Source organism: Globicephala melas, chromosome 2 (genome assembly GCF_963455315.2).
Source record: "Globicephala melas chromosome 2, mGloMel1.2, whole genome shotgun sequence".
NCBI lineage: Eukaryota > Metazoa > Chordata > Mammalia > Artiodactyla > Delphinidae > Globicephala > Globicephala melas.
In genome coordinates this window covers 114,870,462-114,884,286 of record NC_083315.2, presented here as the reverse complement: position 1 = coordinate 114,884,286, position 13,825 = coordinate 114,870,462, and the positions used below count along the sequence as shown (strand labels likewise).

At 38.6% G+C, this 13,825-nt stretch overlaps 1 protein-coding gene across 1 annotated transcript in view; it reads right to left on the bottom strand.

The window, feature by feature from the left end:
- Positions 1-13,179, bottom strand: part of BRMS1L (BRMS1 like transcriptional repressor) — a 39,679-nt gene extending 26,500 nt beyond the window's left edge. The window contains exons 1-4 of the mRNA XM_030854809.3: positions 12,870-13,179; positions 6,643-6,733; positions 2,723-2,850; positions 864-943 (exon numbers count right to left, since the gene is read on the bottom strand). Of these exons, the coding sequence (XP_030710669.1) occupies positions 864-943; positions 2,723-2,850; positions 6,643-6,733; positions 12,870-13,011 (441 nt within the window). The 5' untranslated portion in view covers positions 13,012-13,179. The remainder of the gene's footprint in view (positions 1-863; positions 944-2,722; positions 2,851-6,642; positions 6,734-12,869) is intronic.
- Positions 13,180-13,825: the final 646 nt, after the last annotated feature.

Here is a 13,825-nt window from a genome sequence, read left to right as displayed (position 1 = left end):
AGAAAAAGTGAAAAGATATTCCATTGCCTGGGTAAAAATATTTGCAAAGCAAATAACCAGCAATGCATTTGTATCCAGAGTATATAAAGAACTTCTACAGTCAACGAGGAAAAGACTAAAAGCCCAAAGTAAAGGCAAAAGATATGAACAGGCACTTCTTAGGAAAGAAAATCCAAGCAGCCAGTACACACCAAAAGACGTTTCACCTCAATTATAACCAAGAAAATGAAATAACAAGCTCCATCATTTTTATACCTATATATTCTTAGTATTTTAATGATTTATGAAGATATGGTACATTAAAGATAAGAATCATCATAGAACGTGTCCTCTTATTTTCACTAGTATATTTATGATCTTGTCTAGGTTTTATGAAAAGTTATCTGCAAAATCAGCACTATGTTTTCAAACGCTATTCAAAATAAACACAACATACAGAATTTATTTTTCCCCGTAGAGAATTTTGCCCTAAGATGTGGAAACAGATCTAGAGATTGAGAAATTAATATAGCCCAACAATCTAACTGTACTACTGGATATACATTTTTTGAGCCTTGAATATTATACTAATTATACTATTTTCAGTGATGCCAGATGACATAATCATTAAAGTCTTTTTAAGGTAACAGTTGCAAAACTTCTAAAATTATATCACTTAGTTCTTTTCTATGGTCCCTTGTTTGTGTCCTATTTCCAATACAGCTTCCAGTGCAACTGTATTTAAAAAAAAAACAAAACGTACAAGTGCTGAGCTAAAGTACTATTTAATTTTGTTTCATTTAGTTTATTTACTATTTTAACTGCTGTACTCATAAGACTTGAAGAGTTGAAATCAGCTTAAAAGTTAAGCAAAATAACAGTACCTCACAATGCTGGCGAGAAGCTTGAATTTCACATTCATATTTGTTCTTTACAGATTCTAAGCAGAGCTCTCTATAGATTCCTGCAACCAAACACAATTACTCTGATTATGTTAGCAATAAGGAGTTTCAATATCACTTCCCTACAGGAATTCTGTCCTAACAATTTTATAAGATGAATCAAGAAGAAACTGGCAAGTGAGTCTAACTTTACCTTTAAAAACTAAAAATAAAAGGCTCAGTTAAAATATATATCAAAGAAGACTAGAAAACTAATAAGAGTTTAAGTGCTAGAAAAAAACTACACTGCAATTTTTAGTTCTTACCCATTTTTCTAAAGAATACTCCTAAATGTTTGATAGAGAATGATTAAAATGAAAATAAAACTCTTCACCTATGAAAAACAATCTCTTGGGATTCATAAGGGAAACAAAGTCAATAAGCTCTGGTTTCTTAATCATATATACTCAAAGGAACAACTGGATACCATAACCATCAAAACCACTAGTTTTTAACTATTATTTATCTTCAGAGTCCAAAGCTTCCAAGAGGATTAAATGTAGAAACTAATATAACAAAATTTATAAACTGATACGAGGTTTGAGTGCTCCTAACAGGGCTTTACCTAGAGAATGGATGCTCAAGTGAGTTTAACTTAGAGGTACCAAGACAACAGCATAAAATAGGCACCATGGTCATGCAAACATGCCATCACAAAAATGGCAAATAAAGAGGTCGAGATGTATATGCTTAACTGTATGCCATAGTTGCCCCTAGAAATGTAATTCTGTTTCTTGTATAGAAAAGGCAAGGGACAGATATCTGGAACTATGCCATCAGCAACACATTCACACACACTACTTTTTGTACAATCAAAAAGTAAAGGAGGCTGCCTAACAGAAAAGTGAATAATTGACTGAAGTAATATTTCCTAAACATCCACTAAGTCTCACTTAGTGCTTTTAGAATGTCCAGGAAAATTAAGGACATGTTTACTTTTAAGGGTGTGCTAAGCCAATATGCAAAGACAGCAGATTAAGCATCACATCATCTACATACTAAGCACTCAAGAATAAAATTTGGTTTAAGGTGGATTTAGTACAAAGATAACCTATTATCAACAATGCCTTAGGTATTATACAACAGGTACATGAGGATCAATTAGTGTCCCTCAAAAAGAAAACAATCGGCATCTCCATTAATTAAATTTCAGTTTTTAGTTTGACTATGAAAAATCATTAAGTGACCTTCAAATAGATATATCCCTTGTTATGCGTGGTAGGACACAATTCTGAGGCCAGATCCCAGTTACAAACAGAAGGCTGAAATTTAACCACACAAATATAGTACATCTTCATTTAGTCACAGCCACAAATGAGTCATCAAACTTATCAAAATAAAAACTCATGTCTAAACTGTAGGTTTGAAGGCGAATTCTCTGTTCTTTAATATCCTGATCAAACATTTAAAAAATGTTTTTACAAATAAAAAATCCTTATCACTCTTACAGATGAAAAATACTGAGGACTTAAATTGAACCTTAATAGGAAATTAAACTGCGATAGTAATAGTATCTCTTAATGAAAGTATCATGGTTTCTAATTGTTTCACATGTGTTTCACCCTCTCAACAACACTGTGAGCAATTTGAGGGCTTTTTTTCTTTTTTCAAGCCCCTACAGTAGCAGAGAAAAGCATGAGGCATTTAATAAATAACTGTGGGCTGACTGACAGTGAAATACTCTGGTCAACGTAAATACAGTTGTACTTTCATTAACAACAACCGCTCACTTGATAAACACCTTTCAAGTCTATTGAGGAGTTCATTTTCTACTATATGGAAAAGATGTTTCACTTTCCTACCTGCTACCTTTGTACGAATTTGCATATTTTCTTGTAAAGTTGCCAGTGGTTCCAAATATTCTGGTGCTTTTCCAGCTATGACTTCTTGTAGTTTTGCATCCACCTGACTTAATCGTTCTTTATAAAGTCTTAACAAAGCAAAAATTAAGATATTAATTTTAAAAGCCCAACAAAGGCTAACAATTTACCATTTCTATACATTCTCTTCTTAATATCATTCATATTCTAATAGCCTACCAAATGTATTTTTGCCTTGCTCTCAAGTGAAGAATGCAGTTACATTATTTGGCTTTATGCACATAATCACAAAGAAATGTCTTTCTATTTTTTAGATATATCACTCTTTAATAGTTGACTTACAATACAAAAAATACAACTGAAATAACCACTTTTGGTCACTCTAGATGTTTTTGTTTTAACTGCAGAATAAATCAATTCTAAGAGAAAAGGTCAAATAAACACTGAGTTTAAAAAAAAATCATTTTGAATAATTTAGATACAGGCATTACTAGTTTTCAAAAATAAATAATTCCCTGTCTCCTCTCCGAGTTTCCTGAAAAGCTGTCAGTATTACAATATTCAGCCTACTTGATTTTTAAAAGAACAAAGAAGAAGTAGAGTGATGAAGGTAAAACCAATGGCTAGAGAACTTGTGATCTGGCATACTCAGTTCTTCTAGACTGCAAATGAAGAAGATATAACAATGAGTTGCTCAATAGATGGGGGAGTGAAAAGTGGGGCAAGGAATCCCTGTTGCTCTATTTATGAGTCCACATACAAATACTCCTAATTTACCAGCTGTCATCCCAATACCTTTAGCTTGATTATCAAAGACAGTATGTGAGACAACTCAATGTTTATTTTTAGCAATAATCCTGCAGGACAGAACTAACTCTTTTTTAACAGGAAAATGTTTAAATTGTCATTCTTTATGAAAGGCACTTCTAACCCTGGCTTTGTGGCATTTCAAGGGCATCCTAAAATTTCAAAGCAAACAATTTAAGGTCATTTTGTAAAATTTTTTTGCCATTTATTACTTCATCATAGGTGAAGAATATGTCATATACATCACAAGGATGGCATCTAGTAACTTCCAAAAGAAACCACTGCTTACGCTTGTAGGTGTTCGTATAAATAGCAGTTGGCTATTGAAAACATGATGATACCTGGCTTTCATATAAAATTCCACTCTTTCCTCTTGAAAATATAAACCAATACAATTAAGGCAACTAATATTAATTGTCTACTATTGGCCATTATAATTAGCATAGAGATTTATACAATGATTCTAAAGGAATAAAGCAAATTTGAGTGTTAATACAATAACTATTCTTTTTTTTAAACAAAAAGGGAAAAATTATCTGAATTAACTGCCAAAATAATACGTTATCACATCTGGGTTAAATTTTTCTAAAACGCAACATACAATGTGTAAAGTCAGAAAAGTACAACATGATACTTATAGTTTTTGAAGTTATAAATACAACTTTAGGCAAAATGCTAAAAATCTGATAAAAAAGATGACTGCCCCTGAAAATCAAACTCATACAAAATACTGATAAGGTATCCTGAATAGGTGAACATCTTGAATGAAGAGGATATGTGAATGAACGATATTCAATTAGCTCACTTTTAAAAGAATAGATTCCTCAAAATCAGTATAATTTCTACAGCCTTGGAATCCAAGTATAAACTCATCAAAGGCAAGGATCATGAGTCCCTCAGCAGCAACCACAATACTATTCGCAGAATAGAAGCTCAATTAACGTTTGTTGGATGTTGAACGCTGAAATGAATGGAAACTTGGATGGCACAAGTTCCTCTATCTTTTTAAGGAGGTGGAAGAACTCACCTTCCACCACTTTACAAACTGCAAATTGTGGATTTTCTGCCTTAGGAATGGAGTGCTACTGTGCCCTGTAGTAGCAGAACAGGCAAAGCAGGGTATTTATTACTACTATTATTATTATTACTATTATTATTATTATATTTCCCACCTCTGCCAAAGAGGATTTGAGACAGCTTACAGAGATACACAGTGTGACAAAATAAAAATAAAACACAAAGCAATGGGGCAAGACAAAAAAATAATTATAAACCTGGTGCCAAGATTTTTCTTTTCTAAAACATATTTCTAGATTCCAATTCCTTGAGAAAGAATCCTATTAAATAGTGGTAATGGGTCTACTTTTAACACTTTCAGAAATGAATAAAGCTGGTAGGGGGAACTGGCTGGTGGTCATAGTGAGCCATGAGAAAGTAATAATCAAGACAATTGCCTGCCCCAAGGTGAACAAGATTAGTCCAAATGACTCACTAGATGCAAAGTTCTCCTACGTAATATATTATACTAGCGCTTTACAGCAATTTTCATGTCTTGGATAACCATAAAAGGCACTTTAAAAGCTCAATAGGTGTATCTTAAATAATTGTTTAAGAATTATTCACTCACGGATTACTTGTGCTAAAATACAAAAATACAAATTTGCTTCCTCTTTTCCAGAATGATCCCAAATGAACTGAATGAACTCTCCATGTTGCCCAAATAATGGATTCCTGGGGATCCAAACTAATTTTAATTTCAAATTAATAATGTAAATCTTTAGAATAAGAAAATATCATGTTTTTTAAAGCCACAATTTTAAACTTTGGATTATTTTGGATTGCTTATATTAATTTGTTGCACTAGCAGGGAACATTATCTATATATTCATCTCTAATACCAGTGAAAGTTAAGACCAGAAATGGCATAAATCCAGCAGGATTCATATGGTAACCAAACCTGTCTTATTTTAGTCTGGCAATTTCAGATATTAAATGGGCTTTCATCTCTTCTTTGGCCCTCTCTAGGGAAGAAGTAGAAGAAAAGGAATAAGCAGCAAAATCACGAAGGATTCATAAACTGAAGAGCCAGCTTCTGAATAAGTTAAGGTGTCTTTCTCTCTTTCATTTACAATTCCTAAAATGTAGCTTGCCCCATAACCTTGCCAGCAAGTTCCAAACTGAAAGCTCACCTTTAAGATTTTTTTTTAATCTGCATCTGCATCTATTCTGTTCTCTCAAATCACTGGGGCCCATTCTTGCGTTACCAACTTTACATAAGAGTTCTGGCATTATAAGCAGGGGGAAAAAAATAATATCTAATAAACATGCACTACATGCCAGACAAATGGCTGAGAATTTTACAGACTGCTCATTCAATCTTTACAGTAGATAATAACGAATCTCTTATTATACCTTTGAAATCTGTCCAGAAAGCCTGGATTCAGAGCCTATGCTCTTTCTATTCCACTACAGTTCCTCCAAAGTAATGTGCCTTAGTGGAAGGGACACCACAGCACTTTCTGCACTAGGAGGCAGAAAGCCTGGCTTAATTTATCACTTTCTGAAGAACTATGAACAAATCACTTAACCTCTCTGAGCATCAATCTTCTCATGGGTAAATTAGAGATAAGACTATCTATCTCCCAACCTTACAGAGAAGCAAACTAAATAATGCGTGTGAAAACACGTAATGTATATATTACCCAATGTTAAGATATAAACAAAAATCACTATGCCATCTTTGGGAAATATCTCTCTTATTCTCACAATTTTAAAATGCTATCTTTATCCAATTATTTAACAAAGGAATAAATGAAGCAGATTAGAATCAAGGGTGCAACAACCCAGGAAAACATTTTCATTACCAACCCCACATAAAAATCTTATTATATCCCCCCCAAAAACAGCCTCAAAACCCTTGATTAGTTAATGAGGCCTTCAGCAGGCAAACAATAGCCAAAGCCTTTTTCAGATCAGTCGGTCCCATAAAACACGAAAAGGAAAATAGTTTAGAGTGAATATAATTTCTCTCATGCTACTGTACACGTGACAAGGTTAAGATTCGGTGACAATGACCTTCTGAAGTCACTACTTACTGATCCTTGAGATCGGTAAACTGTTTTTCAAGATTGGACATTTCATCTAAACATTCCATTCTTCTTCTTTCACAGTCTTCATCATCCATTTCTGTTAGTAAAAGGCAAATATCAAAGATAAAATTAATTTTATGTTCCAAATATATCTGAATGTTAATTCAAATGGTAAAAAAAAAAGAAAAACACTGAAATATGAAGTTAGATATGCAAGGCCTACATTCAGCCTTAAAATACATATTTACCAAAAATAATTTCCACTATAGATTTTAACCTAAAATACAGATGAATTAAAACTATAACAGTCTCTAGACCTTCTTATTTTTATTCATTTTTAAATCATTTTAAAGGGCCGACATTAAACTGTGACTATGAAGTAATTAACCCACTTTTGGTCTGTTTTCCACCAAATCACGAGAACTTAAGCACCAAGATGATTATGTCCTTTAAAGGTTAATATTGCTCAAAAACACTTATGGAATTCTTCTTTCAGCACTGCTCACAAAGATGATTTGCGATTCAAATAAAAAAGAAGACTAATCTCATTATGTTTACCACAGAATATCTTGGTCTCCTACTCTTATATTCCCATTGATCCCTCTCCCCAAATTACTGTCAGTCAGTGCGAAAGAGGAAAATGAGGAGAAAAACAAGCAAACTTTTCAAGGAAAGCAACTGTTAGTTACCAGCTCTGTCCTATATTTCGTATCTTCTATTTTTACATCACATACAGTTGACAATAACAGAAGCTCAAAATGATGTGCATATTGATCATCATCAAATAAAGGTCAAACTATGAGAAAGAGTTAAATTATGTTCAGTTATCTTCCAATAGTGAGGAAGTATACAATTTTTTTTAACTCTTCTGAAACAGATTAAAATTATTTCTGGCTCCTAATAGCTTATTCCTTGGCTATTTAAAACGTGGTCCCTCAAGACGACTCACTCCCCAATATCTCTGGATAGTTTTTCTGTAGCCTTAGGACCGGCCCAGTACCAAGGCTGGAGAAGAATAAAACTGTGGAAATTTAACATGCAAGACATATGGTAGAAAAGAAATGCTTTCACAACATGCAAAACTGCAAAGTTTATTTAAATAATTTCTTTGCACTTAAAAAATTTGACTTGTAGTTCAAATTATTGTTACATTTTTCACAAATTAAGTTGTTCGTTATTTTCTGGGATAGAATAAAAAACAGTGAAAAATCACAAGGGTCAACATAAAAATTAGAGAGGCAGAATTTTAGTAAATAGATGTCATATTGCGAGATTCTAGCTCCCATAAAAATTAAAATTACAAAAAAAACAAAGAACACTTGAAGATAAAATGTTTTACAGATCTAGGAAATGTATTCACATATAGTATAGATGTTCTTTCTCTGTATTCCTCACTTTTGAAATCTCACCTATTTTCATGACTAGGAAGATGACTTCCAAATTATGCTTCCCATACCAGGCAGGTCCCAACGTCACATTTCTACCTATCAGTTGGGCACTCTGACTTAAATACACCAACAGGACCTCAAAAACAACATGTTTGTAATACTCTATCCTCCACCTTCATCTCAAATCTTTTACTTGTCTATTTCTGTTCATGCTACCACCATTCTCCTTGTATCTGGGTTTTTCTTCTTACCTTGACTCTTAAACTTGTAGTGATCAATCCCACTATCTGCTTTTTTTGAAATCTTTCACATCTATATCTTTTCCTTTTCTAGCTCAAATCCTTCTCCCAACCAAACTGGTTTTCTCACTTTTTTGAATAAGCCTTACGATCTGGCCTTTGCACTTTTTCTTATATTCCTCCTTCTATAGCAGGGGTCCCCAACCCCCGGGGCCATGGACTGGTACCACATTAGGAACCGGTCCCCACAGCAGGAGGTGGGCAGCAGGCGAGCAAGCAGAACTTCATCTGTCTTTATAGCCACTCCCCATCGCTCGCATTACCACCTGAGCTCCACCTCCTGTCAGATCAGCAGCGGCATTAGATTCTCATAGGACCACAAACCCTACTGTGAACTGCGCATGCAAGGGATCTAGATTACGCACTCCTTATGAGAATCTAATGCCTGATGATCTGAGGTGGAGCTGAGGCAGTGATGCTAGCACTGGGGAGCGCTGCAAATACAGATTATCATTAGCAGATAAGTTTGCACAGAGACCATAATAAATCAATTGCTTGCAGACTCATATCAAAACCCTGTCAGTGGGACTTCCCTGGTGGCACAGTGGTTAAGAACCCACCTGTAAATGCAGGGGACATGGGTTCTATCCCATGGATCCCATGGTCCAGGAAGATCCCACATGCTGCAGAGCAACTAAGCCCATGCACCACAACTAATGAGCCTGCACGCCACAACTACTGAGCCCACACATCGCAACTACTGAAGCCCGCATGCTCTAGGTCCCACATGCCACAACTACTGAGGCCGAGTGCTGCAACTACTGAAGCCCACACGCCTGGAGCCCGTGCTCAGCAACAAGAGAAGCCACTGCAATGAGAAGCCCGTGCACTGCAATAAAGAATAGCCCCCACTTGCCGCAACTAGAGAAAGCCTGCATGCAGCAACGAAGACCCAACACAGCCAAAAAATAAGTAAAATTTTAAAATTTTTTTTAAAAAACCCTATCAGTGAGTGGCAAGTGACAATTAAGCTGCATCTGATGGCAGGCTTTATAGTGGCAAGTGAGTTGATGTACTTCAATTGTACAGCTGCATCTTGTGGCAGGCTTTAAGTCAGAATCCGACACTTATTTTAGTCCGCACATGGCCCACCCATTATTTTATTTACCACTTCCATCCGTGCTTCTTTCCCCCACTGTGCACTTGTCTCAGTCACAGTTTTGGTAAGCCCACAAGCTAACCCTAGCCAAAATGAGTAAAGAACAAATATCGCTGAAGAGCTTCTTTGAAAAGGGGGAAAGACCCAATGATGAGACAGCAGAAGACTCTAAGACTATCAACAAAAAGAAAGCTGGGTTTAAAAGAAAATACCAAGAGCCCTACTTAAATTACAGGTTCGTTGCAACAGGTGATTTACATTTTCCAAGCCCACTTTGTATAACATGTGGTGACCGGCTATCCAACGAAGCCATAAAACCTTAAAAACTGCTTCACAACATGGACACCAAGCACCCTGCATTAAAAGACAAGCCTTTGGAGTTTTTCAAAAGAAAACGACGTGAACACGAAGAACAGAAGCAATTACTGAAGGCCACCACTTCACCAAATGTGCCTGCACTGAGAGCATCATTCTTAGTGGCTAAACATATTGCTAAAACTAAGAAGCCTTTTACTATTGATGAAGAGTCGATCCTGCTTGCTGCTAAGGACATTTGTCGTGAACTTTTAGGAGAGAATGCAGTTCAAAAGGTGGCACGTGTTCCTCTTCCGGCTAGCACCGTAACTAGATGAATTGATGAAATAGCACAGGATATCAAGGCACAATTGTTAGAGAGGATTAATGAGTCACCGTGGTACACAATCCAGGTTGATCAATCTACCAATATTGACAACAAGGCAACAATGCTTGTTTTTGTGCGATACATTTTTCAGGAGGATGTGCATGAGGATATGTTATGTGCACTTTTGTTGCCAACCAATACCACAGCTGCAGAACTATTCAAGTCTTTGAATGATAACAGGAAAACTGAATTGGCCATTTTGTGTCAGTATATGCATAGACAGAGCGGCTGCCATGACTGGACGGCTTTCTGGTTTCACTACTCGGGTCAAAGAGGTTGCTTTTGAATGTGAGTCTACGCACTGTGTCATCCACAGAGAAATGCTGGCTAGCCAAAAAATGTCAACTGAACTTAACAACATTTTTCAGGATATGATTAAAATTATCAACCATATTAAAGTACATGTCCTTAACTCATGTCTGTTCACGCAGCTCTGTGAGGAGACGGACACACGTCTTCTCTTATACACAGAAGTGAGATGGCTTTCTAAAGGTAGGTCACTGGCCAGAGTTTCTGAGTTATGAGAGCCGCTCCAGAGATTTCTTTTAGGAAAACATTCACCAATGGCAGCACATTTCAGTGACACAGAATGGGTCGCAAAACTTACTTGGTGTGACATATTCAACCTGCTCAACGAACTCAACCTGTCACTTCAGGGGAGAACGACAACTGTGTTCGAGTCAGCAGATAAAGTGGCTGCATTCAGAGCCAAACTGGAATTATGGGGGCGACGAGTGAACACTGGGATTTCTGACATGTTTCAAACATTAGCAGAGATTTTGAAAGAGACTGAACCAGGGTCTTCTTTCTCCCAGCTGGTGCATGATCACCTATCTCAGCTTTCTAAAGAGTTGAACATTACTTTCCAACCACAAAAGACCCCAAAACTGGGAAGAAATGGATCCGCGACCCATTTGTGAATAAGCCAGGTGAAATCGACTTTGTCAATGCTAGAAGAGGATCAACTGCTTGAGATCGCAAATGACGGTGGCCTTAAAAGTATGTTTGAGACAACTTCAAATCTCCATACGTTCTGGATTGAAGTCAAGGCGGAATATCCTGAAATTGTCACAAAAGCACTGAAAAGCCTGCTTCCATTTCCAACTCTTATCTTCATGAATCAGGGTTTTCTGCAGTGACAGCAGCCAAAACGAGATCACGGAGTAGACTGGACATAAGCAACACACTACAGGTGTCACTGTCTCCCATCACCCCCAGATGGGACCATCTAGTTGCAGGAAAACAAGTTCAGGGCTCCCAGTGACTCTGCATTACGGTGAGTTGTATAATTATTTCATTATATATTACAATGTAATAATAACAGAAATAAAGTGCACAATAAATGTAATGGGCTTGAATCATCCCTAAACCATCCCCCCCTCCCCGGTCCGTGGAAAAATTATCTTCCACGAAACCAGTCCCTGGTTCCAAAAAGCTTGGGGACCGCTGTTCTATAGAAACACCTGAACATTACCACTCCAATCCAAGTTCTACCCATTCTTCGAGGTAATTTAGGTAACCCCACCTTCTTCATCTAGCCTTTGCTGACCACCCTATACTGAAAAGATTTCCTCTGCCTCAATTCCTACAGTATTGTTTATAGTTAAGCATTTGTTTGGCAATTTAATCAAGTGGTGACCTATGACAGCTCTTTAATTGCAGTCAGATTATAACTATTTATAGCTCACAATGAGTGGAACCCAGTACTGAACAAGGAAGTCACTCAGAAATACTTATTTTGGGGTGGTTGATTTATTGACTGAAATTACATACTTCCATGGAGGTTTCCTTTGAAAGGGAAACCTGAGAAGAGGGTGTCAGGGTGCTGACAGACTGTCATCAACTTGTCATCAATCCTTGCTTCACATGGCCAAAATCAGGACAAGACAAAGAAATAAGTCTCATCTTCATCATATGGATAAAAGGAAAAGAATCCAGGTAATCACAAATTCCATTTTTTTTAAATAACCATTACTAAAAGTTTGCAAAAATTCACTTGTGGTGTTAACCTGCCCTCCTCTACCCCACCCCACCTCCCCCCCGAAAAAACAAAACTAAAATAGCCCAAAGTTAGAAAAGATTGCAGGAAAGAAAAGATTTGGAGAATTTCAAAGTTGCCGAAAATCAGCCAATTTATAAGCATATGAAGATCCCCAATCACCCCTGATGTTAGGCTCTTCTTAGTCCTGACAAGTGCAGAGAGATGCTGTAAACGGTCCAGCTCCCACGTCAGCCCCTCGAAAGAGCACTAATATCAAGTGCTGACACGCTGACTTGGAAGCTGAGATTAAAAAATTCTAAGCCAGCCAAGAGCCAATACAAATCTACCCTCGGCTCCGACAACCCACCCACGTTGACAAGTAAGGGTTGCAAAGGTGCAAAATAAGAAGTCGGTGGTCTGGGGAGAGGAGGCATTTGCAGGGTCTCCCAGACAAGATGCGGCACATTCCTCGCTCCGGATAGCCCCGGGCACTACCCAGAGATTCCCAAGGGCGGGGCGGACCGCGAGCAGGACAGCGCAGCGTACGGGAGCTGGGCGAGTCCAGGCCCGGGCCCTGCCCCGCCCCGCCAACCGGGACCCGCCAGGAGCCGGGCAGCGCCCAGCGAACAGTCCGGGTGCCAGGGAGAGCTGGGAGCCAGTCTCCGCCCCTTCCCTCTCTCTCCTCCCCGTTCTCCCAGCAGGACGCAGCTGCCCGGCGTGCGGAGAGCGGCCTGTCGCTAGCCTGGCGCGAGGACTCGGGGTCCCAGCCCGCTGGGTCGCGTACCTGAGCTATCTCCATCCTCGGAGACCGACGAGCTCTCGGTGTCCTCGTCCTCGGAGCTGCTCCCCTCGTTTTCGGCGTAGTCCACCTCCATCTCATCGTGATGGTTCGTCTCCTTCTTATCCCCTCGGGAATGGACTGGCATTTTCCAGCCGCGCCGTCGCTTCCCACTCCCGGCGCCCAGCCCGGCCACCGCCGCTTCAGAGTAGGGCGCGCCGAACGCCCCGACCCACCCAGCGGCCGAGCTTTTTCTGAACCCCCTCGGCTCCTCCCCGCCCCCGCCGGAGCCTCACAACCTAACCCACAGGCTTTGCGCTGGGAGCTCTGCCATTGGTGGAGGCAGTCCTCCGAGCCTGGGGCTGGAGCTTGTCCTGCTCGGGTCCGGTTGGTTGCCGGTAATTACGGCGCGGCCTCGCGGTATGTGTCGGGAGTTGTAGTCCTTACTGCTCAGACCTGCAGGGGCCGCCAGCTTCCAAGCTTCAACAGTCCTGATCACTTCTCCCCTCTGGACTTCAAGTCCCACAAGGCACGAAAACTGCCAGAGTCGATCGCAGTTTATAAACTAAACAGAAACAGATTGTGAGAATTTGGTCTGTATTGATTCTTTTCCCGCCAAGTGATTGAGCTCCGAGGCCATCCAAGATGTTTCTGTCAGACGAAAAGGTCTTTTGCCTGAGGTTTTTTCCTCCTCTTTGAGGATACGGGAACTGGAGAAATGTCTCTTTACCTAAGCACTTTTATTTACTACTAATAAACTATTAAATTAATTTCTGCAGGCAACTTGCACTTTCTGTGTTGCACAAAAGTCTTTAAATTGTTATTGAAACTTTTGCAATCCATAATATGGAAGGAAAGGAAGTTTTATCTTGGCACTTTTCTCTAGTATGTTTTGCATTATTTTTTACCATTTGCAGCCTGAAAATGCTACCAATCTTAACTTCAGTTTTCAAAGAAAAATA